At 54.3% G+C, this 26,746-nt stretch overlaps 2 protein-coding genes across 7 annotated transcripts; one reads left to right on the plus strand and one right to left on the minus strand.

The window, feature by feature from the left end:
- Nucleotides 1–2,787: 2,787 nt before the first annotated feature.
- On the minus strand, nucleotides 2,788–17,580 carry MATN4 (matrilin 4). Of its 6 annotated transcripts, none has more exons than XM_070589297.1 (12): nucleotides 17,323–17,580; nucleotides 16,157–16,255; nucleotides 14,523–15,038; nucleotides 12,198–12,281; nucleotides 10,932–11,501; nucleotides 10,074–10,196; nucleotides 7,988–8,110; nucleotides 7,773–7,895; nucleotides 5,875–6,288; nucleotides 5,622–5,774; nucleotides 3,232–3,339; nucleotides 2,788–3,149 (listed from the first exon to the last, which is right to left on the minus strand). In XM_070589297.1, the coding sequence occupies exons 4-12, from the start codon at nucleotides 12,274–12,276 to the stop codon at nucleotides 3,091–3,093; spliced, it is 1,752 nt and encodes a 583-aa protein (XP_070445398.1). In that variant the 5' UTR covers nucleotides 12,277–12,281; nucleotides 14,523–15,038; nucleotides 16,157–16,255; nucleotides 17,323–17,580; the 3' UTR covers nucleotides 2,788–3,090. The 6 variants fall into 6 exon arrangements, with proteins under 6 accessions (XP_070445398.1, XP_070445396.1, XP_070445400.1 ...); XM_070589295.1 differs by having other exon boundaries at nucleotides 12,198–12,310; XM_070589299.1 differs by lacking the exon at nucleotides 7,773–7,895.
- Nucleotides 13,119–25,371, plus strand: RBPJL (recombination signal binding protein for immunoglobulin kappa J region like). Its single transcript, XM_070589300.1, has 12 exons — nucleotides 13,119–13,303; nucleotides 14,491–14,599; nucleotides 15,840–15,986; nucleotides 17,335–17,405; nucleotides 17,576–17,691; nucleotides 17,958–18,132; nucleotides 20,024–20,161; nucleotides 20,571–20,680; nucleotides 20,960–21,112; nucleotides 21,835–21,990; nucleotides 22,125–22,228; nucleotides 22,323–25,371. Exons 1-12 carry the CDS (start codon nucleotides 13,234–13,236, stop codon nucleotides 22,594–22,596), a joined length of 1,623 nt encoding a protein of 540 aa, XP_070445401.1. The 5' UTR covers nucleotides 13,119–13,233; the 3' UTR covers nucleotides 22,597–25,371.
- Nucleotides 25,372–26,746: the final 1,375 nt, after the last annotated feature.

Raw genomic sequence — 26,746 nt, forward strand, 5'->3', positions numbered from 1 at the left:
AGAGGGTTGAGGATGCTGAGTTCCTTCCAGGGGATGTGGGCTCAAGAAGCCCCCAAAATATGAGTGCTCTTACCAGGTTCTGAAAGCCACGTAACCTCGCTGCCTGCCTGGACACTGGGAGGCCGAGGCCCAGCGTCTGCTCAGGCTCTGGGCCTTCTCTTGGCAATGATTTTCTCCCCCTACCGTTACCTGGGTTCTTACTTTCTGTTCTTGGGTTAGTGGATGTTTGTTCCAAAGAACTGATGAGTTCTTTGTGCATCTTCTATCCTTTGAAGTAGGAGGGAGGTATAAACAAAGAAGCAAGAGCTAGCTACCTGTATGTGGGACATTCTTCCCCAAGCAAAGGGGTAAAGGAGTAAGAGGAAAGGGAAATGAGAGGGAGAATCGGAGATGGATGATAGCAACCTGTCAACACCGACACACAGCCAGTGAGGAGCAGAGCTGGTCTGCAAATTCAGTAGTGTGTGGCCAATGCCCAAGGCACAGAAGCAGTTTCTAGGCTAGGGTGGTGGAGTCTGCCAGAGTTGGGTGGTGAGGTCTTCCAGAGTGAGAGGACGGGTGTGAACGGAGAGGGGCCCTGGCTCATCAGGCCAAGAGCCAGATGCCAAGTGCCTGAAAGAGTTCCAGGACCCATCCACATCAGGGCTCCAGGCGCCATCCAGTGTCCACGAGGGAGACTGCAGGAGAAAAGAGCCCGTAAGAATAGAAACCCCCGAGAAGGCTATCCTAGCCAGCACCAGGGAGGAGGGAAGCAGGGAGCCTTGCCTTTGCCCTTAGCGCTCACCACCCCAATCAATTGGACTCCGTTCCAGTCAGACCCCCAGGCTGATGCCTGCTCCAGTTGGAGTTCTCTCACTGTGCGATCTTTGGCAGGCAACTCTGTCTTCTGGCCTGGTTCCCCAACAAAGGGCTGGGTAGATGAGGTCAAAGCCTTACCTGCCTTTTGCCCCATCCTCTCCCCTGAAGGGTCCTCTTTCTGCTACGGTTACAATCAAATGCATCTCACCCGCTCCAGCCCTGAGCTCCTCCAGCTCAACGGCTTTTCTCAATCACGTTTCTCCCTCTTCACCAAGCCTAGTGAGGCACGAGGCATGGAAGGGCTTAAGAGGCCTGCTCTGAGGTCAGTCTTCCGGGCCTCAAGCCCTGCATGGTAGGCAGAATAATGGCTCTCCAAGACATCCACGTCCTAATCTCTGGAGCCTGTGACTATGTTACCTTACATGGCAAAGGGATTTTGCAGTTGTAATAAAGAGCTTGAGATGGATGGGGCTGGCCCCGTGGCTGAGTGGTTAAGTTCACGCGCTCTGCTTCGGCAGCCCAGGGTTTCGCTGGTTTGGATCCTGGGCGCAGACATGGTGCCGCTCAGTAGGCCATGTTGAGGCGGTGTCCCCCATGCCACAACTAGAAGGACCCACAACTAAAAACATATCCAACTGTGTACTGGGGGGATTTGGGGAGAAAAAGCAGGGGAAAAAAAAAAAGATGGAAAGATTATTGTGGATTACCTGGGTCAGCCCAATATAATCACTAGGGTCCTTATAAAATGGAGACAGGAGGGTCAGAGTCACAGAAAGAGATAAGACACCAGAAGCAGAGGTCAAGGCAACGCGGGGCCATGAGCCAAGGAATCAGGTAGCCTCCAGAAGCTGGAAAAGGCAAGGAAACAGAAGCCCCCAGAAGAAATGCAGCCCTGCCAACCCATTTTAGACTTCTGACCTCCAGAACTATAAGGTCATAAATTTGCGTTGTCTTGAGCCACTAAATTTGTGGTAATTTGTTACAGGAGCCACAGGAAACTGGTACATCCTGGTTCAGCTTCTTACTAATTATGTGACTCTGGGAAACGTAACCTCTCTGTGCCTCAATTTCCTTATGTGTAAAACGGGGATGATAAAGGCAATAATTTCTACCTCGCAAGGTTATTGTGAGGATAAAATGAAAATGCCTTCAAATCACTTAGAATAATGCCCAAGACTAAACATGTTAACTATTACTATAAGAATAATGAATAACTATCATTAACTGAGGGCCTGAAATGTCCCAGGCACAGCACAACGTCAGATGCCTTAGAACAATTTCCCCCATTCTCATCATCACCCTTGGGGGTAACCATTTCAATCCCCCTTTTACAGATAAGGAAACAAACCCAGGGTAATTTGCCTCTAGGTGGTCATGATCACTCCAGGACTAGGAGCATGTCAATCTTGGCGGTTTCTTACAAGCATTTGGGAAATGGTGCGGTTTGTGCTCTTCACCGATCGAAGGTTGGTTTTCGTTTTTGGTTTTGGGAGGGGGCAGAGGATGGGACACAGGCTGGCCAGGCAGAGGCCTGCTCTGGGCCAGAAATCCTGGCTGATATCTCCTCTTCTCCCTACCAAGTGCAGCAGGGAGATAAAATCCAGGCGAAACTCACCTAGCCGCCCCCACCTCATCCGTTTAGGGGCTCCATTACTGCCCCCCGCTTTCTCACCAACTCCTTCGCCCAGTTCTAGCAGTCTTTTAGCCAGGTTAGGGGGCACCCTGAGATAGGTGGGGAATGGAGAGGCGCAGATCTGCTCAGACGCCAAGGGTTCCCGCTGAGCCCCCTCCCGTCCCGCAGCCTGCATAAGGAGCCATCTGTTCTTGGCTGAATAAACAAGGAGGGGGAAGCAGCGCCGGGTCCCCAGCCCCCGGCCCGACCCCCGCACAATGCGCCTTTCTCCGAGGAGACGCCGCCCGGGCGCCGCCGGAGCGCGCTCCGTCTGGCCTCCCCTGCCCCCGACGGCGGAGCAAGACCCACAAACCAACCCCGTGGAAACCAATTTTATTTTATTTTAAGAAAAAGAAAACAAAAAAGAAACCCAACAGAGAACTGAGCGCAGCACGTGGCGAGGGCGTGCGGACCTAGGCGGCGCCCCCTGTTCCCCGCAGTCAGGCTTCTGGTGCAGGCGAGGCCAGCTCGAGCGCAGCGCTGGGAGCCTGCCAGCGCCTCCTCCCGGCAGCCCAAGCCCGAGGGCCCAGGTGCGGCCCCGCCCCGGCGCCCGTTCGGCGCACGAGGGGGCACTGTCCGCGGGGCTGCGCCCCTGCCCGGGTCCGGCCCACCGGCGACCCTCACTTCTGGATAGCCAGCTGGTTCTCCAGATCCTCCAGGCGCGCCGTCAGCTGGACCAGTGAACGGTTAAGGAGGTCGCTGGGGTTCGGGGGGGGCCGCTCACCTTCCCTCCAGCCCGCGCCCCCAGCCCCAAAGGATATGCTTCTGCGTCAGACTCTCGAGCGCCCCCAGCGTGCGGCCCTGGAACTCCACGAGGCTTTCGCATTCACAGGGGCTCCGAAGCTCGGTCCCAGCGCTGATGCCCTCCTCTGCCAGCAGAATCAGGGGCACAGGGAGTCAGGGGAATGAGAAGCTGCAGGAGGGCGAGCCGGCCCTGGCGGAGGCCCTCTGATATACCTCCACCCGGCCTCTGGTTGAGGGTATGGGCTTTGGATTCAAACAGACCTGGGATGAGTTCCAGCTAGGGAACTGAGAAATACTGGAAAACCCATTCAAACTTTCTAAGCCTTAGTTTCCTTATCTGTAAAAGTGCATACAATGAAAAAACCTATTCATTGGGTGGTGCTGACGATTTTATGACCTGTGTGTGTGTGTACATATCTTAGGAGAGTGCTTCTCAAACCTTGATGCTCACTGGAATCACCAAGAGAGCTTATTAAAATCTATTCTTATTCAAAATGGGGAAGGAGCCGAGGCTCCACATTTCTAATAAGCCCCCAGGTGCTGCTGATGCTGCTGGTCTCTGGACCACACTTGGGGCCGCAAGAGTTCACAGCAGCACTCTCCAGATGAAACCTTACGCAGTGATGGAAATGTTCTGTTTCTGCCCTGTCCACTACAGTAGTCACAAGCAACGTGTGGCTATTTAACACTTGAAATGTGGCTAGCGTGACTGAAGAACTAAATTTTTTTATTTTATTTAGTTTTAATAAATTTAAGTTAAATGGGCACATGTAGCTAATGGCTGTCTTATGGGAGAGTGTGTATCTAGAACACTGCCTGGCACATGTAAACACTTTATAGTGTATTTCCACTAGACCAGTAGTTCTCGAAGGGTGGTCCCTAAACTAGAAGCATCAGCATCGCCTGAGAAGTTATTAGAAAAACAAGTTATCAGACTCCACCCCAGACCTACTGAATCAGAAACTCTTGGATTGGAGCCCAGCAATTTGTGTTTTTGTTTTTTGTTTGCTGAGGAAGATTTGCCCTGAGCTAACATCTGTGCCAGTCTTCCTCCATTTTTTGTATGTGAGTCACCGCCACAGCATGGCCACTGAAGAATGGTGTAGGTCCACGCCCGGGATCCAAACCTGGGCTGCCAAAGCAGAGTGCCCCAAACTTAACCACTAGGCCACGAGGCCAGCCCCAATTTTTGTTTTAACAAGCACTCCAGTTGCATCTGACGCCCAATAAGGTCAAAGAACCACTGATCCAAGTCTATCTCCCCATACATTTTAACATGTATGAAAACAAAATAAGTGCCACACAATTAAATTTGGCACCTGATTTTACTTAGCAGTATACAAAATAATGGTGAATCTTACAATGTATGGTACATTAGAATTACTGAAATTCCGTTAAAATGTGCCACTTTTAGTATTACAGCATTAGTATTACAATGCCTGGCTCTTGGCCTTCAATAAAGAACTGCTGTTATAATTCAAAAGATGTTTCTTAGTCTCCTAGGTGCCCTTAGCAAACTGCTGGACGTCGTGTCATCAACGGTACTGATAACAGTCTCCCAAAGACTCCGAACATTACAGATGAGGAAACCGAGGGCCAGACAGGGGGAAAGATCTGCCCAAGGTCCTATAGCCAACTGATGAGGAGCCTTAAGCACAGACCCAGATTTCCCTTAGACTTCTAGAGCTGGAGACAGCCTTGGGCAGCCAGCATCTCCCCTGTTACGGAAGAGGAAAGCTCAGGGAGGGGTAGAGGTTAAGTGACTTGTCCAAAGTCACACTGCAGGAGACGTAAGAGTCAGGACAGGAAGGGCCCTGAAAGAGCAGTGAATCCAGTGCCTGCATAACCCTCTGGCTAATTATTAGAATTAGCCTGGAGAGAGAGAGGTGTGTATTTATATATGTGTCTGTAGGTATATGCATGTACATACACACATACATGTATGTATAGTGTATATACACGTCACTATGTACATATACGTATGTAAAGTTGAATTCCAACAAGTTAAAAGGAATAAATGATGTGACACTTACAAATGCTAAGTTTGGCATTCCTTTGAAAAAGCCTCCCAAAGTAATCTGAACAGCCCCTACTTTGGGGAACAGGGGACTTAGTCTAGGGCTTCTTAAACTTTAACACACATATGAATCACCTGAGGGTCTCGTTAGAGGGTAAAATCTCATTCATTCTGTCTGGAGAAGGCTGGAAATACCGCCTTTCTAACAAGCTACCAGGTGACAGCCCTGTGGCTGGTTCGAGGACCACACTTTGAGGAACAAGATTCTTGTCTAGGGAGTCCATCCCTTGGCTGTAACTCTTCGAAGGGGGGGAGGGGTGAATAGGAAGGCGACATATCCGAGGTTGGGCAGCGAGAGGAGGGGAGGGGTCCCGACGCAGATGTGCTCACCCGGGCAGATGCTGCCTTTAAGGTTCTCCAGCAGGTGCGTCATGGTGCCGAAGTCAGGAGAGTAGGACACGTGCAGCTCGGCGGGCTCCGAGGCGATCTTGCGCAGCTCCTCCTCCACCGCCTTGCCCACGCCCACGGCGTACATGACGATGCCTACAGGGCGAAGGGACCCAGGCGGCGCCCTAGATCTCAGGAAAGCCACCTCCCCACGTCCAACCCAACCCCAGGCCAGTGCGCCCCGCGCCAAGCTCACCTTCCTCCTTGGCGCGCGCCGCCCACACTGAGATGTCATCCTGGGAGCGGCCATCGGTGAAGACCAGGCCTACGCGAGGCACATTGAGAGCGCGGGGCCGTGCGCCCTGCGCCTCGGAGAAGCTATGCTCCACCATGTGGCGCAGCGCCAGCCCGGTCATGGTACCGCGCTCCATGTACTCCACGGCCAGGACCGCTTGCTTCACCTCCGCTGCGGTGCCGTAGCGGCCCAGCGGGAACTCGGTGCGCACTCGGCTGGAGAACTGCACCAGCCCCACTCGTGTGCCCTCCGGGGACACGTCTAGGAAGTCCACGATCTGGTTCACGAAGCGCTTCACCAGCTCAAAGTTCTGCGGGCGCACGCTCTTGGAGCCATCAACAAGCAGAACCAGGTCCACGTGGCCTTCGCGGCACCCTACACGGCCAAGAGAAGGGCTTGGACCAAGGAACCAGAACCTTGGCTGGCAGCAGCCATCTACTCATCTGGTCATTCATTCACACATATTTATCATATAACAGATACCATTTGTTAAATCCTTTCTGTGCCAGGCATTGTACTAAATAATATTATTATCATCATCATCATTATACCTTTTGCCATTTGAGTGCTTAGCAGAAGCCAGGCAATCTGCTAAAAGCATCTTTTAAACAAATAATAATAATAACCACAATAGCTACCATTTATTGGTTATCTACTATGTATCAGACAATTCTAAACAGCTTACCAGTATTAATAAACAAACAAAAACAAAAACATTATTATTTGACAGCTTACCACGTGCCAGGCACTGGTCTAGGCGCTTTATATATTTTTTCTCAACCCTCCCAATCACCTTGGGTATTACCTCCACTTTCTATAGCCTGAGGTTCTGAAGGATAATGTGTTTTGTCCTGAATTCCATAGCTAGTAGTGGCTGAGCCAGGATTTGAAACGACGTCTATCTGACCCCAAAACCCAAGCTGCTAATCACTCTACATGTTGCCTCCCCTATTCTGAGCCAGGACTTCGCTCAGCCCTGAAGGAGGTTCAACAATAAACGAAACAGAATCCTGATCCATAGGGAAATCAGGATAGGGCAGAGCAGTCAGACATGCCATATACTACAGTCAAGGAAAGTGCTAGAATAGAGGGGCACCCAGAGCCCAAGGTAGGAATAATTCATTCTTCCTGGAGTAGTTGAGGAAGGCTGCACGGAGGTGGTGACCTTTGAATTGGTGTTCAAGGATGAGCAGGTGTTCTTCAAGGCAGAAGGGAGATTCTAGGTAATGGGAGCAGCCTGTGCAGAGGATGGAAGCTGGGAGCTCTGGACACATTCAGGAACGGGCAGGCCAGTATGGCTAAAATGTTCAAGTGTGTCAAGAGACAGACTGATGGGGTTAGCTGAAGCTAGATTGTGGAACGCTAAGGCGATGGTTTCAAAATTTGGACCACAACCCACAGTAAAAATAATAACAATACATCATGATGCACTCAGTATGCTGACACAGCGTAAAAATGTTTCATAAAATACTTACTCTTTCTACATGCAATAAACTCTATTCTCCCTCCCTCTCTCTCTCTTTAATGCTGGTTGTAACCCACTAATTTGGTTTCATTATCTACTAATGTGGTTGCACCCACGATTCAAAAAACTCAAGGGTAAGGCATTTGGTCTTTATTCTGTAGGCAATGGTGAGCCACAGAGGCTTTTGAGCAAGGGAGGAATGTGATCAAATATGTATTTTTGAAATTAACCTTGGCAGCAAGGTAGAGGATTGAGGGGAAAGAGATGGAGCCAGGGCATGGCACACCCTCCAACCCCACCACCAGCAACACACACACATTCATACCACATCTTTGGGCCACAGCAAAGGCAGTGGGGCAGGGGCAGACAGAGTACCCTCCCACCCATCACTCACGGTTGCAGCTCTTGCCATCTGCCAGGAGTTGCCGCCCCTCAGGGCATAGGCAGTGGTAGGAGAGGCCCTCACTCACACACTGGTACTCACATCCATGGTCTACACCATTGCAAAGGTCCCGGGCTTAGAGGAGAGACAGGTGAGGATGAGTCAGAGTGGACTCTACCAGCTAAGATCCTTGCCCCTCTGCACAAATGCAGGAGACCCCTTCTCACCCTGACAACTCCTCCCATCGGGCATCAAGACGTGGCCCTCTCTGCAGCGGCACTGCGGTCCACCAAAGGTGCTCACACACTCATGCTGGCAGCTGTGGTTCCCAAAGCCGCAGTGGTCAATGGCTGGTGGGAAGGAAGAGACAGCAAGATGTCACTTCTGATTGGAGCCATCAGAGGCCTCCGTCTAGGGTGCTAGTGGTGGGCTTTGCTCACTCCTGCAGCTCTTCTGGCCCTGCTGGAGTACAAAGCTAGCTTGGCAGTGACAGAAATAGGAGCCCGGGGAGCTGATGCAGTGGTGCTCACAGCCGTGAGTCCCTTCAGTGCACGGGTGTGTTCAGTGTGCCCTGGGGCTGCACTTCTCAGCCCTGACAGCTCAACCACCTGAGGAGCTTTGTAAACATACCAACCCCAAAGATCCTGACTTAATTAGTCTGGGGTGGTACCCAGGCATCTGTAATTTCTATGAGCATGGGCCTCCTTCCTAATGGGCCAAGTGACCCTCCCAAATCAAGCCCTAGATGCATCCCAGCACGCCCATTCCTAAGCCAGGCATAAGAACAAGAATCTGCAGTTGTAGAAGACAAGATCCCCGCCCACAAGATGCTCACTGACTTACAGGGGAGGACCAGGCTCTGCCACTTTACCTATTGGAGCCTCCATCTCCCCACTTGCAAATGGGAAAACACCGGAAGAAAGCAACTGCTATTACAACTTTCTTCTGAGGACGGTGGACCATTGCCCTGTTGAGTATCTGGATGGTTTGGATGTGCAAAGATGGCCTAGAGCTGAGCTGGGGAATAGGGACAGGAGAGAGGTGAATTACCCTGCAAAAAAAAGTGAGAATTGGGCGTTCCTAGAAAAGAGATGGGAGTGGAGAGAGGAAAAAAAAGAACAAGAGAGATGGTGTGCAGATGAGCAACTGTGTGGGTTGAGGTTGCCAGCGAAAAGTCCCCAGTAGTTGGGTGACTGAGGACCTTTCAGGAGCTGGGGTGTCTACTATTCAATTAGAAATAAGGGATGTTTCTTTTTTGTGTGTGTATGTCTGACCTGACTTAGATGTAATTCACACCTCTGTTCACCCTCATCTTTAGTAAAATGGACATATTCACGCTTATTTATACACACACATGCCCTTGTGTGCACAAATATGTAAACCAAGGAAGAGGCTGATTTACACGCGTGGAACAAGAACAGCATGTGTGGGGTTGAGACATCGAGAGAGGACCTATAAACTGAATTCAGCAGAAGCTCAGAGCGAGGGGTGATCACAGAATGTAAGCACTTGGGAATTTCCCAGAGATCTTAGGGAGTGGTCTGAATGTTCACGGGTCATCAGTGGGGCTTCAAGCCAGCCTCTTCTAAGTTTCTGGAAACAGGAAGACCCCAGCCGACATCCGGATTATTGGGATCACATGACCTCATTTTCCAGGTCGTTGTGAGGTTGAGAGATGATATATGTAACTCTCCTAGCACCATGTCTGATACTCACCTGGCACCAGTAAATGGTAGCTGCCATTATGATCACAGGAATGGGCACACATACATGAAAAGGAAAATCCCAACTGTATAAGCAAGGCATTGTGTGCCTAGCTCTTCCGAAGGCAAACATGAAGAACCAGGCTTTGAATGATTTTCAGGTGCAGAGAGGAGTGGCAAGGACAGCCCAGGTGAGCAGCCCAGAAAGAGCTGAGAAGCAGAAGCAGGAATGAGCAGCATATGTGGGGGAGGGTATGGAGACCCTAACTCAAGACCCCAACAGTGTCTAAGTAACAGAAACGGTGATGATGTGCCTGTGAAAAGACACAAACAAGTTTGGGAGGGGTATTGGAACCAGGTAGGAGACAAGCCTGAATGAGGGAAGAGAAAGACATAGAAAGCACTCTTAACTGCTGCTTCAAGATGTCTAGCCCTGGTCCCACCAAGACCTTGTGTGACCCCAGGCAATACCTCCCCTTTCTTAGACATGTAAAGGGAAGGAGCTGGACTCTTACTACCAAAGGCCCTTCCAAACTCATTGTCTGGAGCTGGGACAATAGAGAGCCACAGAAGGCTCAGGAGCAGTGGGACTGCAGGAGACATCTCTCACCCAAACAGCTCTTGTTATCTGCTGCCAGCTGGTAGCCAGGATTGCAGGTGCAGTGGAATGTGCCCCGGGCGCTGACACATTGGTGCTGGCAGCCGTGCTCCCCCTCAGCACACAGGTCCTTTCCTGAAGATATACAAGACTAGAATCAGCAGGGGACAGATGGACAGAACCCTCCAACAGGAGAGAGCTAGATGAGGTCGGAGGCAGACACCATGCTCAAGTACGGCCTTAGATGGCATATGACTCATTTGAGAGGGGCCAGTCCAGTTGGCATGGTTTAGGGTAAGAACAGGGCCCGAGTAGCCCCTGTGAACAGGTTCAGAAGAGCAGGGCACGGGGCCAGATGTGTCGGTGGATAGGGCAGGACCACACAGGGGTAAAGTCGAGGAGGCGGAGAGGTGCTATATCAACGTGGGCGGAGTAACTCAAGGTGTGACTAGAACAGACCTTGCACATTGCGGGAGGAGCCAAAATGAGAGTGGGCGGGCCTCCCTGTCGGCATGATGCTTTGAGAGGGCATTGCTTTCAGCTTTGAGGGACGGTGCCGCTTGGGTTGAGGGGCGGTGTTGGAGTTGGACGTTAAGCCTGTGGTAAACCACAGCGGCTCATCCTGGTGGGTGGGGCACACTAAAAGTTGCTCCTGCGGGTGAAGCCTAAGCAAAAGTCCACAGAACTGGAATGTGACATCCTGCGGTAGGCGAGAGCAACTCAACGCTACCTAGTGGGCGGGGCTAAAGCTGGAGTGGGCGGGGCCACGCTGGAGGGGATGGGATGGGATGGGATGGGATTCACAGAGGTGGGAACAGGAATCTAAGCGGTTGGAGAGTTCGAGCCTCGCTCCAGCACCCCCTAATTCACCACACAGCTGGCCCTGGAACTGCAGGCCAAACTCCTGGATAAGGTCGAAGGAGTCAACGAGGAAGACGTGCTCGTCCAGCGGCGGGGACGCCATGGCGCGCAGGGAGCCCACGTCGGCGCGCTGCACCCCCACAGCGTAGATCTCAATGCCACGGGCGCGCGCCTGCGCCGCCACCTCAGCCACGCGATCCTGGGGCCGCCCGTCGGTCACGATGACAGCGACGCGCGGCACGCGCGCCTCAGGCGGACGCGCGCCCTCGGCCACGCTGAAGGCCACGTTCATGGCGTACTGGATTGCCAGCCCGGTCATGGTGCCCTGCGCCAGCGGCACCAGAGCGCGGATGGCACGCTCCATGTCCTCGCGGCGCGAGAAGGCGCTGAGCGGGAAGACGCTCTGCACTTGACTTGAGTACTGGATCACGCCGACGCGCGTGGCGTTGGGCCCCACGTCCAGGCTGCGGAGGAGGCCCACCAGGAACTGCCGCATGGTCTCGAACTCGAAGGGGCGCACGCTGCGCGAGCTGTCAATCACAAACACCAAATCCAGGGGCCCAGCACGGCACCCAGGACCTGCGAGGAGATCAAGGAGCGCTTTCTTAGTCAGCGAAGCCTCACCTCTGGGAGACCCCCAAGGAAACCCAGGGCGGAGTGGGGGTCTCCCGGCATAAGTGCGTGCAGCACAGAATTGGCCTCGCAAATACAAGTTAGATACATTCGCTCATCCAGCATTTGCTGAGGGCCTGCGCTAATAGCTCTGAAGGCTATTCTGAGGAGGTGTTATCCACTAGGGAGGGGGCGAGGGGATGCCGCTACCGCAAATGCCTACGGGGCCAGGCAGGCAACACTAATGAGTGAACTGGTTGGGGTACACGGCGGACACCCAGAGAGCCCGTATCCCTCCTAAAGGGGGCAGATCCAGCCAACTGCTGCCATGCAGCCATGCAGACCCCATGTTAGCAGACCCTTGCATCGTTCCAGAGAAGTCCCAAATAGGGGCTTTTATGTGAAATCTCCTGATTTTTCAATGAACTTTAAAAATTAAATATCGAATGAGCAGTTTTGCATGAGCCCCACTTTGTTACCTCCGAGCCACATCCTACGGATGAGGAAACTGAGGCCCAGAGAAGTGAAGCAGTGAACTCGCACCCAGCCCCTTACGGTTCCAAAGCCCTTGCTTTTCTCTCCCCAGCAGGCCTAGCTGGCCGCAGACGGAGAGCCTGCTTTTGCTTTCCTCCCTCCGCTGGTGAGGGCTGGGCCCTGGCTCACCTGCGAACTGGGGCTGGGTTTCCCACGGCCAGAGAAGGAGCAGCAACACGGGCAGTGGCGAACACAGAAGCCCCGTCATGGCGCCTGGGGAACAGGGAACGGAGTGTCAGAGCCTGGAGGGAGGAAGGAAAAGAGCAGAGCGACAGTATTTACAGAGCTCTTATTCAGGGTGCGGCACTTGGAAGGAGAGGAGGGTCATGGGTTTATCTTACTAATCTCTCTACTTTGTGGTTTGCAAATTTTCATGATTAAAAAAATTCATTACAGTGAGATTGCTGGGAAATACAAGGAATTCCGTTTTGTAGAACTGCAGAATCATAAATAAATAGAAGGTGGATAAAAATAGACAAAATGTACCAAGAAGAGAGCCTTTCCTAAATGCCAGGCACGGTGTTAAACGCTTTTCAAGCATTATGGCATTTAATCCTCTTGGCGATTCTGAGTCTAAGGCTGTTACTGTTCCCATTGTACAGATGAGGAAACCGGCTCAGAAAAGTTAAGCGCTGGTACCCAAAATCGCGCGGCAAGAAAGTGGCTGCACCAGGATACAATCCAGCGCCTGCGGGGTTCCGAGGAGCACCCGGCGTGCTCCCCGCGCTCTGCCCGGGGCAGGAGAACCTCTGCAAACAGAAGCTGCTCCCCACCTCGGCCCCCTCCCCTCCGCACACAAGGCGCCTCTGTGTGGCTGTCCTCCCAACCCCCGCGCCCCGCCAACCACACACGCTCAGCCGTGCACCGCCCCACCGCAGGCGGGCAGCGCATTGGCCAAAACCCACCACGCCGCAGATGAGCTCGCGGCTTGGCACCTCCGCTTCCCGCCTGCTCTCAGGAGAGGCCGCCAGGGGGCGCCTTCCCCGGTCTGGCCGCCGTGGCTAGGTGGCCGTGGGAAGCCCACATCTGCCCGGCAGGTGCCCCTGTCCAGAGCAAACAGGGGGCCGGCAGCCCCGGGGCCTTGGAGATAAGACCTGGCCAGGCTATATTCGGCGCGAGGGCCGAGGAGCCCGAGTGCGCAGGGTTCCGGGGACAGTGGCAGTGGATGCGCCCGGAGGCTGTGAGTGAGCGGCCGGGGCCTGGGAGCGAGGCCATGGACCCTGTGGGGGCAGCAGGTGAGCGCTCACCCTCCCGCGGCCCTTGGCGACGCCCCTTGAGAATCATGAAGGACTCCCATTGTACAGATGGGGAAAGCGAGACCCAAGAAGGCGCCCCGCCGAGCTGCAAAGGAACCTGGGACTCCTGGCCCCCTTCTCCCTTCGGAGCTGCCTGGAAACCTGGCGCCTAGGCGTCACCTCTTTTCCTTCCATTCGCTCTCTTTGCTCCCTACCCCACCCCCCGCCCCCGTGCTGAAGCTGCGGTAGCTATTTCTCTGATGCTGTTTCTTGGCAGAGGGGGCCGACCGCCCCTGACCCAACCGCAGCCCCGCCCCCTCCCCCAATTCCGTGAATGGGCCCATTCTGAGCAAGATCGGGTGCCTGCCGCTCACTCCAGGCGGCCTTCCCGTCCTGGATCCTCTCTGCCTTCGCCTTTCACGCCTGGTAGAGTAACAAAAATCCCTCTGGCAGGCCCGTCGTGGGAGGGTGACTTCGCCAGATGTGCCAGCCGCAGCTGGAGGTAGGAAGGCGTGGAATGCCTTCTCTAGCTTGGGCCATAGAGGCGGCGAGCACCCCTGGGCAGCGTGCGGGTAAAGGCACAAGGGACCTTTGCCACCTCCTATCCTTTCCTACCTGCAGAAGCCTCTGGATCCCAAATTTTGATTTAGGTCCCCCTTATCCTGCTCTTGGCCTGAGCCAACATCTTGCCTGGCAACCTGCCTCCACCCCAGTAATCCTAGAAAGTCAAAATAGCGACTGCCTCAAAATTCATCGCCTTTCCAGCCTCTCATTCTACAGAGGAAAGAACTAGGTCCAGAGAGGGCAATGTCTCCCCCAAGTCACACAGCAACGTGGTGACAGGGCTGACACTAGAACCCGGAGCTCCTCTGAGGGGTACTCCTTGCGCTAAGAAGAGATTCAGAAATGCCCCTAGGGTGGAGAAGAAGGTGGGCTCGAAAGAGAGGAGAGGTCTCTGAATAATTCCTCAAGACTTGGCTGAAGACTGACACCTTGAGGACGCTCCTGGGGGCTCCTGCAGGGAGGAGATTAGGGAAACAGTCCCCTCTCCCCATCTGGGCGGCCTTGCTGGTGGAGGACCCCACAGAGGTGAGGCAGGGCACGGCAGGTCAGATGGGGCGCCGTAGGCGGTGCAGCCGCGGTTAGATACGGCCGCCCGGTCTGGCTTGACGCCTGCTGCCCCGCAGACCCCTCGGCGCCCCCAGGCCCTTTGACTCACCTGAACCTGCCGGACAACTCAGAGGCGCGGCCGCAGAGCGGAGCCGACGGGCGCAGCCACCCGGGCAGCTGGACCAGGTAACGGCGCGGGCTGCGTGCCCGAAGTGGGGACTGCCAGGCGGCTGGAGCCAGCGGAGGCGGCGGCCGCATTTAACCCGGGGCTGGCGGGTGGGGAGGGGAGCGGGCTGCGACCCCTCCCACCGGCAGGGAGCGGTCCCCGGTCCTCTGAGCGCTGGGGCGGGGCAAACGCGGCGCCCCCCGCTCCTGCGCCCTCGGAGCCGCAGACGCGAGCTGCGGGGCTGGAGTGGGGCTCCAGCGGGAGGCTGGGCGGCTCCGCTCTCCGCAGCCGGAATGAGTTGGAAGCTCCGAGGCGCTTCCCTGAGGAGAGCCCCAAGGGGCGGAGCGGGGCCTGGCTCGGGCCGCCGACTGCCTGGCCCGGCTTCTTCCGAGGGCGCGGCCCGGCTCTTGCCCTCCTCTGCCCCCTCCAGGAGTGAGGAGAGGTCCCCGGACTCCGGTCCTGCGAAGACGGTAAAGGGTTCAGAAGGGCAGCCTCAGGGCTCATGGTTCTCCCTGGGCCCCACCTGGTAGCCCCTCAAATCTGTGCCATCGCGGACTCCTTACATGCTCTCTGCAATGGCTTATGTCTTGGGCCCACCCGCCGCCCTCACCCATCAAAACTCCCAGGCCGAGAAGCCACCAGGCCCCTAGGCTCTGACTGGCTCACTCCACAGGGCCGAGGGAAGCCCTGTGATCAAGGAAGGGACAGCTGAGACAGCAACAGGTCCCTTCTCCAGGAGAAACGGGGAGGGAGTGTTGCTTTGACCCCTGGAAGGATTCAAATGTTCCCCCAGAATCCTGGGGACACGGTTTTGGGACCCTTGCATGTTTCCAGGCATCGGCCGGCAGGCAGGAGAGCACCTAGTCTGGGGGTCCCCCCTGGCATCAAGACTTGGCTGGGATGCGTCCCATCAGGGTTCACGGAAGCCATGCACCCTCGCAACCCTGTTTCCATCCCAAGGCCAGCATAAGTGCTGCCTTTGTGCTGCTGGGGCCTCCCCTCAATGCTCCAGGCTGTAATGGGCATGGAGCCAGACCCTGGGAGTGCGCCTGGGTGGTCCTGGTGGGCTCAGTGCAAGCCTCATTGAGCACCTCGAAGCACAAATATTTAGCCCATGACTTGCACGCAAGTCCCCTCCCTTGCCTGACACTTCCTCTCCCTGGCCCTGCAGGGGGCAGAACTGGAGCAGCCCCTCCCTCCCATTCATTTCATTCCACCTCGGGCTCCATGCGCTCCTTGACGCTCCCTGCTGCGGGCCAGCCGGCCTGCCCCCACTCCCAGGTCATCCCCTGAGCACGCCACGGTCCTGAGGGAAGGCGTGCGCCAGTGCCTGCAGCAACAGTGCCAGCAAACCGTGTGGATCCTGCACGCCAAAGTGGCCCAGAAATCCTATGGAAATGAGAAGCGGTAGGTGCCCCAGCCGCCCCTCCCTGTTTAGTGTCATTTAGAGCCTGGAGAGGACTCACTATAGCAGAACCTCCCTGTGAATCTGCAGCTGAATGGGTGAATGACTGGATGAATCCCATTCATTCACTCATTAACCCACTCATTCATCCTTTCATTCAACATCTACTTACTGAGTGCTTATAATAGGCCAGGCTCTCTGGGCACTGCTGGGCACTGGGCATACAGCAGAACAAGATAGATACAGTCCCTGCTGTCATGGCATCTTCACTCTAGCATGGAAGAGACAGACAATAAAGTCCCCACAAATCAGTGAACAAGACACTTCCAGATTGTGATGAGAGCTAGAAGGGAAACAAAACAGGTAATGTGATAGAAACTGGAGCCGGGGTACTTTAGCTAGAAAGGTCAAGGTGCTGGAAAGGCCTTTTAAGCAGGTGACATCTGAACTGAGACTTGAATGTGAAAATGGAGCCAGACATGAGAAAATGTGGGGGAAGCATGTTCCAATTAGAAGGAAAAGAAAATGCACAGATTGAGGCTCTACCAGCCTGGCCTGATTCAAGGTACAAAAGAAGTCAGAGTGGCTGGTATTAGAGGAGGAGAGAGGAAGTTGTAGGAAATAAAGTTGGAGAGATAAGCAGGGGCCAGATCATGTGAGGCTTTTGAATTTACGCCACTGGAGGATTTTAAGAAGTCAAACCGGGGCCGGCCCGTGGCCGAGTGGTTAAGTTTGGGCGCTCCGCTGCGGTGGCCCAGGGTTTCACCAGTTCGAATCCTGGGCACGGACATGGCACCCCTCATCAGGTCATGCTGAGGCAGCATCCCACATGCCACAACTACAAGGACCCACAACTAAAAATACACAACTATGTACCATGGGGCTTTGAGAGAAAAAGGAAAAATAAAATCTTAAAAAAGAAAAAGAAGTCAAATAAACATGATTGACTTGTACATTAAAAAAAAAAAAGAAAAGAGAAGGCAATCTGCATGCTATGTGAAAAAGAGGTTGAAGGGAAGAGGTGTAGAAGTAGAGTGGTTTGAAGGCTGATGCAGTGGTCCAGGCAAAAAGTGACAGCAGTTGGGACTAAGGTGGAAGTGGTAAGAAGCCAAAGGATTCCGGATAAGTTCTGAAGGTGGAGTCGACAGGATTTACTGACAGGTTGAATGAAAGGAGTGTAAAAGAAGGCTGCAGTGTTAATGGGATTCAGTCAAGGAGCAGCCTGGGGAGGGCGGTGGCAAAGGTGGAGGGCGAATCAAGGATTCTGTCGGGTTTATGCTACTTTTGAGATGCCTACAAGACAGCCAAGTGGAGATGCTATACGAGCCCGGCGCTTACGTGTCTCCGCAGGTTCTTCTGCCCCCCGCCCTGTGTCTACCTCGCAGGTCCCGGCTGGAGGGTGAAGCCAGTGCAGGGCCAAGGTGAGGGCGGAATCCAGGGCTGCCGTGGCCTCCCCACGTAGGAGGACCACAGCAGTAGAGCCTGGGAGCGGGGCGGTTCGCAGGCGCAGTCTAGCCGCGCCATCTGGCGGCGAGAACGTGGCTTGTCTGGCACCTGAGTCCTTTCAGAGCCTGCTTGCGTCCCTCTCCAGCCCACCAGGCAGGGGAGACCGGGCCCACGGTGTGCGGTTACATGGGACTGGACGGCGCGTCCGGAAGTGCCGCCGAGACGCAGAAGTTGAATTTTGAGGAGCAGCCGGACTCCAGGGTGAGAGCGCATCGGAGGGAGGCCGATTCCTGCTCCCATCCCTCCCTCTTTGGAGAGGAGGACTCGCTTACTGCCCTGCAGAAGCCAAGGGATAGGTAGGGAGGATGAGAGAGCCGGGTTCTGCCTGGAGGGCGAGCCCCAGAGCTTGGATCGTGCTGCTTCAGGTCACGTCCGACGGGGCGGACGCCAGATAACTGGGGGAGGTGGGTTCATCCGGTGGCGGACGACTGGGATGAGATAGCCCCCCATCTGCGCGAACCCCGCAGGAATTCGGTTGCGCCAAGACCCTGTTCATCTCGGACGCAGACAAGAGGAAGCACTTCCGGCTGGTGCTGCGGCTAGTGCTCCGAGGGGGCCGGGAGCTGGGCACCTTCCACAGCCGCCTCATCAAGGTCATCTCGAAGCCCTCGCAGAAGAAGCAGTCGCTGAAAAACACCGACCGTGAGCGGGGCGGGGACTGACCGCGCGGCCTGGCAGGGAGAGGCCATCAAGCCTGGAGCTGCTGGATTTGGCGGCGGGGGAGGCCTGGGTTGTAGGGGTGGGGTCAGAGTGGGAGAGGCGGGGTCTGAGCCGAGAGGGGGCGGGGTCTGGGTGAGGGGGTGCGGCTTCAGTCTGGGAATGAGAGGAGTTTGAGAAGCCACAGCAAAGGGGAAAAGGGACAGATACTAGACCTCGGGTGGGGGGCGGGGCGGGGAGTTGGGGGCTCCCCAAACGGCCGGTAGGTGCTGAACGAAGGACAGATTAGAAGTGACAATAAAAGGGCAGAGGAAATTCACTGAAAAATATTTATTCAGTGCCTGCTGTGTGCCTGGCTCTGTGCCAGGTGCTGGATCCCCACAAAATAAGGACAAGTGTCTGTTCTGGAGGAATGCACAGTCTAGCAGGGGAGAGAGACACACATAGCTGATCAAACGGGCAGTTTGAGATAAGTACGGCCCTGGACGCCAAGTGACAAATCCCGGGGCAAGGGCTTTTGAGAATATGAGAAAGAAGGAAAAAGAAAAAAAGCCTAGATGACAATAACACCATCACCACCACTACCGTTGCTGGGAGGTGGACGGGGAGTAGGGGGGCGCCTTCCTGGCAGGCATTTGCATTCAGCATCATATTTGATGCTCACCATGTCCCTGTGAGGTACGTACTGTCATCGTTCCTATGTTGTAGATGAGAAAATGAGGTCTGGAACATTCACATCTATTCATTTAAGGAATATTTGGGCCTGTTACATTCCAGCTGACTTGTCTAAGATTGCCCAGCTAGGAAGTGGCCCCGCCAGGATTTGAACTTGAGTCAATGTCCAGCTCCTACCCCTACACCATACTTACTTGCTGTCTGTTAAAATCCCTGAAGAATGTCTCAGATCCAGGCAGTGCTCTGGCTGGTCCTCCACATCAGGAAAGGGCCAGGGAGGGTAAGAGGTATAGTGTGATGGTTAAGAGTGAGATTCCAGAGCCAGGCGGCCTGGGTTTGAATCCTGGCTCTGCCACTTGCTAGCTGTGTGATCTTGAGCAAGTTGCTCTCTTAAGTAGAGATGGTATTATCTACCTTAGATGGTTGCTGAGCGGATCACAGGAGCTAATACATGTAAGCATTTAAAACAGTACCTGTCATCATTATTCAATGGATGAGAACGTGAGCTAAGTATAAACTGAGCACCTACAGTATGGCTGGCACCGTGAGGAGACAGAGGGAGATGACCCAGTGCTTTCTCCCCAGCTGGTCAAACTTCAATCAGAAAACAAAACTGTGGCTCTGAGTGTGAGTGTGAGTGTGAGTATGTGTGATAAGCTGCAAGAGATCAATGTCAAGCCCTAGAAAAACTGTACTGCCGTCTCACACCACATGGCCTCTCCTCACGCAGCTCCCTGAGCAACTCCTACCTGCTTCGTGCTCCCCAGCTGAGAGCATAGCCTCCTCCAGCAAGCCCTCCTTAACCCAGGCCTTACCTCATCATATCGAAATTTTATATTTATGTCCCTGTCTCTCCTCCAAGACCGTGAACTCCTCCAGAGCAAAACTGGGTCTACTTCACCCTTTGGAGCCCAGTGCCCAGCACAGTGCCTGCCACAAAGTAGACACTTAGTGAATACTTGATAAAATTCTGTTTATTGACTTGAAGGATGCGCAGGCAGCAGAAAGGAACGGGCAAATAAGTATAGAAGCAGGACTATAGCAGTTACTAGATAAATAGCTGTGAGATAGGAATGCCCAGTGCACCTAGGCCAGTGGGCATATAAACCAGACTGGCAGAGGGGACAGAGAATTGGAAATTGTCTGGCAAGTCCAAGGGACCAAGCGTGGGCCAGGGTGCTGATTCCACCTCCCCTCACAGTGTGCATATCCTCGGGCTCCAAAGTCTCCCTCTTCAACCGCCTGCGCTCCCAGACGGTGTCCACACGCTACCTCTCTGTGGAGGACGGGGCCTTCGTGGCCAGCGCGCGCCAGTGGGCTGCCTTCACGCTCCACCTGGGTAAACACATCCGCAGGCCCTGGGCTGGGCGCTTCACACGCATTAGCTTATTTAATCATCACCGCAACTCCTCAAGGAAAGCAAACTTTGCCCAGTAGAACTAAGGCTCAGAAACACAAAAAGACTTGCCAAAGTCCCAGTGGGTCTGTCTCTGATCCAAGCTATCCTCACTCCAATATCCAGCCCTTTCCCATCATCTCAAGCCCCACGCCAGGGGGCAGACATTTGTGAGGATGGCAACCGATGAGCCCTCCAGGATGCAAACCTTCACCCTTAGCTGCCTCCCTGCATGCCAACCTTACCCACAAGACCCATGTGTGATGTGAGGGGGAGCCAGAGGCAAGAAGGGCAGAGCTTGAGGCAGAAGCATGGGGCCCCTAAAACCCTCCTTCCTTCCTTTCACCTCCAGCTGATGAACACTGTTCCCAGGGGGACTTCCCACCTCGAGAGGGCTACGTCCGCTATGGCTCCCTGGTGCAGCTTGTCTGCACTGTCACAGGCATCACACTACCTCCAATGGTATGGAAAGGGAGGGTATACCTGGAGGGATCTCCCCAGATCCATGCAGAAGCTGTGACCCACATGGTCATGGCTGGAGGGTGAGGGCCCAAGGCATGAAGACTGGTCTCAATCGAGGTACTCAGTGCTTCGTAGGGCTAGATGGTGGTAAAGGGCCTGGGCAGGGGGAATCTGCCAGTGTCTGCCTGGCTATCAGAGTAGCAGAAAGCTGGCTGGGAGGGCAGCCTCAGGGCACCCAGGCACCTTGCCGCCCTGCTTCCTACCACCGTTCTGTTATAGATCATCCGCAAAGTAGCCAAACAGTGTGCACTCCTTGACGTGGATGAGCCCATCTCCCAACTGCACAAGTGTGCCTTCCAGTTTCCGGGTGGTCCTCCAGGAGGGGGTGGCAGCTACTTATGTCTCGCCACAGAGAAGGTGGTGCAGTTCCAGGTGAGAAGCAGAGAATGTCAGCACCAAGCATCCTAGAAAGTCAGAAGGCAGAGACCCATAGAATGCAAGGTAATCATCATCATACTGGCTGCTACTTACTGAGCAATACTGCCTTCCCGAGAATGTTAGAATCATCGACTGTCATATCCTGACAGAGTCAGAGAATGTAGGAAAAAAATAGTAATAATATTATTGAGCAACACTCCTTCCCAAAGAACATTAGAGTCATAAAATGTTGGAATGTGAAATTGTAGAATGTAAATAATAATTGTATTGAGTATTATTGAGCAAAGCCTATTAGAATCAGAATGCTAAAACAGAATTATAGAATGTGGAAAATTATTATTACTATTAAGCCATACTACTCCCCAAAGAATATTATCATAGAATGTTGAGATAAAATCATAATATGTAGAAATAACATTATTGAGCAATATTCCCTCCCAAAGAATTTTAAAACTGTAGAATGTTAGGGCACAGAATTGCACAATGTTAAAAAACAGAACTCTAGAATCCTAAAATAATAGACCTTTAGAAATCAGCTAGTCCAGCGAACTTATTAACCCTGAGAGAACTTAAGGGTCTTGTCCAAGCTCAAAGGGCAGGTAAACCGCAGAGCCTGGCCTGGAACCCGGAACACGGAAGCTCGGGCACTGTGGTGGCTCCGCAAGCTGGGGGCCATCATCAGAAGCTTCTGCCCATCCCCTCGGGTCTCCTCCCAGGCCTCCCCCTGCCCCAAGGAGGCGAACAGGGCGCTGCTCAACGACAGCTCTTGCTGGACCATCATCGGTACCGAGTCGGTGGAATTCTCCTTCAGCGCCAGCCTGGCGTGTACCCGGGAGCCCGTCACTCCGGTGCCCCTCATCAGCACCCTCGAGGTGAATCTGGGCGCTGGGGGGCGCTGGCGGGCGTGGACCCTGACTGCGCTTGGGGGCGGGGGGTGCTGGTGAGAGAGGGTAGCAGGCTCTTGGCCAGCCCTTCCCCCACACCACCTGGTCCCATCTTCTACCAGTTGAGTGGCGGGGGCGACGTGGCCACGCTGGAGCTCCACGGTGAGAACTTCCACGCGGGGCTCAAGGTGTGGTTCGGGAACGTGGAGGCTGAAACCATGTACAGGTATGGGGGGCGCCGCCCTTGGGCCCGGGGAACGGAGTTGGGGGTGCATGTCATCAGCCTCACTGCAGTCCTAACCTCGGTGCCCCCTCACCAGGAGCCCGCGGTCCCTGGTGTGCGTGGTGCCGGACGTGGCCGCCTTCGGCAGCGACTGGCGCTGGCTGCGCACGCCCATCACGGTGCCCGTGAGCCTCGTGCGCGCCGACGGCCTCTTCTACCCCAGCGCCTTCTCCTTCACCTACTCCCCCGAATACAGCGCGCGGCCCGGGCCCCCGGGTGCCCCCGAGCCCGCCGCCGACGCCGACGCGCTCCTCGAGAGCATCCACCACGAGTTCACGCGCACCAACTTCCACCTCTTCATCCAGACTTAAGGGCGGCCTGGACCCTGCGGCTGAGGTCCGCCCCCGGGCCATTTTTCTGGGTCCTAGGCTCTGCTCGCTGCGCCTTTGCTGCGGGAGCGAAGGAGGCAGCCCCAGCAGCAGAAGGCTCTCGCCGGAGAAACCTGGCCCAGCGAGAAACCCGGTCACTCGTCCTTTTACTTCTGGGAAGACACGACCTGAGTGATGCTCTCTGTGTCCACGAACGAGTGTGGCTTTCCCTGTCTTTGTCTCTGTTGCACTCTAGCTCAAGCATTCAGTCGCTCTGTCTCTCGCAGTGACTGCAGATCTGTGTGTCTCTCTCCCTCCATCTTTGTCTCTCTCCGTCTCTCCCGTGTCTCACACACAGCTTCACACACTCTGAGGAGCCAAGCCGAGGGCATTTCACCCTCCAGGCAGCTGTGTCTCCTCATGAAGAGAAAACACATAGTTTCACACGCCCAAGCATGGCTTGTGAGGCATGACCTGCATGCCACGGAGCACCAGGTCCTGCCCACCACGCTAGAGCTGACCTGGAGTGCCAAGCCCCACCTGGAGCCCTGGGTACTGCCTGGAGCCCTGGGTTCCACTTGGAGCACCAGGTGCCATGTGGAACACTGGATCCCACTTGGAGCACTGAATGCCCCCTGGAGCTTGAGAGTCCTGCCCTGGAGTACTGGGTTCCAGCCTGGAATACAAAAACCTGCCCTTCCTTGGACTCCCCATGGCTGGAGCCAGGCACAGTACCTCTGCCTGTGTTTGCTCTTGGCAGCTGGGGCAGGTGGCTGGGACAGCGTTCAGGTCTCCTGTCTTATCCGTCCACCCAGGCACTGCCCTTGCAGGCCCCGTAGGATGCAGTTCTGAGGACCGGGGATTCCTCTGCCATGCTAGCATCAACCCCTATCCAAGGCAGAATCTGGTCTGTATGACCCACCTCCCCGAGGAGGGAGGTGCCCAGTGTACTTCCCCCACCCTCACACACACACACAGGAAGGGACCACAAGTCCGATGGAACAGAGAGCCTAGCTTTTTGATCCTTTCTGGAGAAGGAATGGGGTTCAGAAGGAGCTAGCATCCTGATCCCCTGGGGGACACCTGTCGGCTCAGAGGATGAGTAATCCTACTAGCTATCCCCCCTCCCCCCCACTTCAAGCAAAATGCACCCCAGGCCCAGAGGCAAACAGAATACAGAACAGAGCTTTCCCAGGACAGCTCTGGGCAGAAGTCCTGGGATCGACTGGGCAACAACCCAGCTGAGAGAGGAACTTCTCTGCGTGGGGCCCAGGGACCAAATCACAACCCATTCCTGAGCAGCCTGCCCACCATCTTCCAAGTCTGTGCTCTACAGTGAAGCAGCAGACCAGGCAGGGTCCTGGCTCAGACCATTAGAACCAAGGATACAGATGTATCATGAGTGCCAGTTGCCCATCCCAATCCCTCCCTCGTGGTGTCGAATGGGGAGAACCGGTCTGAAATGTAGGCTCAGGGCTCTCACCCTCCTGGGCCCAGTCCTTGAACTCTGAGGAAAGGCTCATTTCCTGTGGAACTCCCCCGCTCCTGCCCCCGGAACGTGGAAAGCCCCTTGAGAAAGAAGAAGCTGACATCTCCCAAGGGAGGGGAATGGGGTTTACTCCTTTAGACTCCCAGATGGCAGGATCGCAAAGTCTTGATGAAGTCCTGTCATCTGCCATCAGCAGGCTGAAACCCACTATGTCGGGGAGGGAGACGCCTGTTCAAAGCCCTTCATGGCCCCCGAGAGTGAATCCTGCCCGAGGAATGCAGGCAAAGAGTCACATGGGAAATGTCCCCAACAGGAGTGCCCCCGCCTCCGGAAGGTTCGAGCTCACTGCCCCATGACGGCGTTGAAGCAGGAAGCCACTTGTAGGAGGCTAAGGGGAGTTTCACAGTGCACCACACGCAGAGTCAGGGCTCAAGGGCCCTTGCAGCCCGGCCCTCAAGGACTTCCTCTGCCACTCCACAAGGCGGGAGTCTCAGAAGCTAAGAACCTGGGCTGACCTGAAAGCCCAGGCCCAGCCTGCAGCTCCGTCTCCTTCTGCACTCCCCCAGGGCACCCTAGGACCCGTGGGCCCACTAAGCACCCCCCTGGAAGTCTGTGACCTCAAAGCTCTAGCCCTGGCCTGTCTTCTGAGTTCCAGCTGCTGGACTGTCCTAGGATGCCCTCCTAGCCCGGAGCCTGAATCCATCTAACACCAAACTCCCCTCCCTTTCCACCCCCATCACAGCACCTGATCTTCTCTCTCCTTCCCCCACACCACTGTCACCAAGGCCTAAGGACTCCACCTCTCCTTCCACACTGGAAGAGGCTTCCTCCTTTCTTCCTCCTCCACTACTGCCCTGTCCTCCAAACCAGCTCAGATGTCACCTCCTCCAAGGTTTCCCCACGGCAGGACCAACTACATTATTTGTGGGACCCCGTATGAAATGAAAATGTATAGCCCCTTGTTCAAAATTATTAAGGATTTCAAGACAGTGACAGCAGAGCATTAGCCTAGGGCCAGGCCCTTCTAAACATGGCCTTGTGTGAATGCACAGATCACACGCCCATGAAGCCAGCCCTGACCCCAGGCTCTCCACCTTGTGTTCCCACAGAACCTCACTGGGACCATGTCACTGCCCACCTTGGATCAAAGGACTTTATGTACATGTCAGTTGTCCCCCCTAGACTGTGAGCGTCCTGTGGAAAGAGGCTCATCACTGCGTGTCCTAGAGGGCACATTACAATGCCTTGAACGTTGAGTTGGAGCTCAATAAATACCAAATTGCATTGCATTGCATTGGTGGATGTTTGGATATTGCAGGTGCAAAGTGAAACCAGAAGGTGGCACTGTTCCCCTCTCAAGAATTGAGTTCTCACTTATTTCTAAACATTAGGGTCCTTAAAGATAATCTTAATGTCTTAATGTTTTTGTGCTCTCAGGATCAGAACAACCACCACCCTCCCCCCTGCCACCGCCTAGAGTTGAGAACCATTGCTCCAGTCCACGTTTCCTCCTCATTTTCAGACGGGGAAACTGAGGCTCTGAGAAAGAAGGCTCGTGAAGCCCTTAGAGCAGGTTGATGGCAGAGCCTGATTTGAACGCTATACTGATGAATTCTGGGGCTCTGAGGTTCTCACATGGTGAGGATAAGGTCAAAATCTCTGTACCAAATCCTCCCAGCTTACCAGCTCTCAGACAGTCTGAGGTTCCCCCATGAACAAGCTGGTCTTCCGGTTTAAGCGCTGACTTTTGAATTTCTTCCTCTCTCTTCTGTTTCTTTTAAGTTGGGTTTCCTCAAAGAGAAACCATTACAACCACAGTGTGGGGAAAATTCTCAGACACCTTCCTCCCTAGGGAGGATGTAGACCGCTGCAGGCACAGACCGTGAAGATGACAAGGGAGAAAGGAAGTGACTTTAAAGGGAGTGAAACCAACAAGACGATATCTACTAAGTTTTTCAAGAACCAATCTTGACCATACTCACCCAAAAAAAGCTCCTCAGTCTTGGCTCTGTTCCAGACCCCAAGGGACAAAGGCAGGCGGGGCAGCAGTGGCACAGTAATGCTTTCAGTGGTGAAGTGGTAAACACCTGCTACTGCTGGCTGCTTGCCACCAGAGGGGCAGGCAAAGTTCTGGGGGAAGTCAGAGCCTTGTGACCAAGTTCCTCATGGACTCACTCGGGTGATGAGAGTGTCGAAGTGGGCGCCACTCTGCCACGTTCATCCCCAAGCCCCCATTTGGTTCGAAACACCCTTCTCCCTGGCTGGCATCTGAAAGTGCACCTCACCCTGGGTGGGTAGGTGATCCTGGGCTTGGCTGTTTTTGTCCTGGTATGTACATGTATATACATACACTACTATGTATATATACATATTCCCTTCTCCTCACACTAATTACTCATATGTATTTTCAGAGGGGTCACCTTGAAATGAAAGAATGCACATCTAATGGCGGCTTTTCAGCCATGTTGTAATCAAAACCGTATGTACTAGCTGGGTGAGCTTGGCAAGCTCAAGTCACTTAACCTTTCTGTGCCTCAATTTCCTCTTCTGGAAATGAGGATAATAGTATTTGTTTCATAAGATGTCACAAGGAATAAAATAACTAATATAGGTAAAGTACCTTCAACAGGGCCTGGCCCACAGTAACCACTCGGTATGGGCTAG

The sequence above is a fragment of the Equus przewalskii genome, chromosome 21 (genome assembly GCF_037783145.1).
Source record: "Equus przewalskii isolate Varuska chromosome 21, EquPr2, whole genome shotgun sequence".
NCBI lineage: Eukaryota > Metazoa > Chordata > Mammalia > Perissodactyla > Equidae > Equus > Equus przewalskii.

Bases quoted from the DNA above. Each gene is read 5' to 3' on its own strand.
- MATN4 (XM_070589297.1), bottom strand. From the start codon at position 12,276: ATGACGGGGCTTCTGTGTTCGCCACTGCCCGTGTTGCTGCTCCTTCTC. The intron at 8,111-10,073 runs GTGAGAGATGTC...CCTTCCCACCAG, and splicing joins AGATAACAAGAGCTGTTTGG to CCATTGACCACTGCGGCTTT. The intron at 3,340-5,621 runs GTGAGCACATCT...TTCTGCTGGCAG, and splicing joins TAAAGGCAGCATCTGCCCGG to AGGAGGGCATCAGCGCTGGG.
- RBPJL (XM_070589300.1), top strand. From the start codon at position 13,234: ATGCGCCCGGAGGCTGTGAGTGAGCGGCCGGGGCCTGGGAGCGAGGCC. The intron at 14,600-15,839 runs GTAACGGCGCGG...GCTGCGGGCCAG, and splicing joins CACCCGGGCAGCTGGACCAG to CCGGCCTGCCCCCACTCCCA. The intron at 20,681-20,959 runs GTATGGAAAGGG...GTTCTGTTATAG, and splicing joins GCATCACACTACCTCCAATG to ATCATCCGCAAAGTAGCCAA.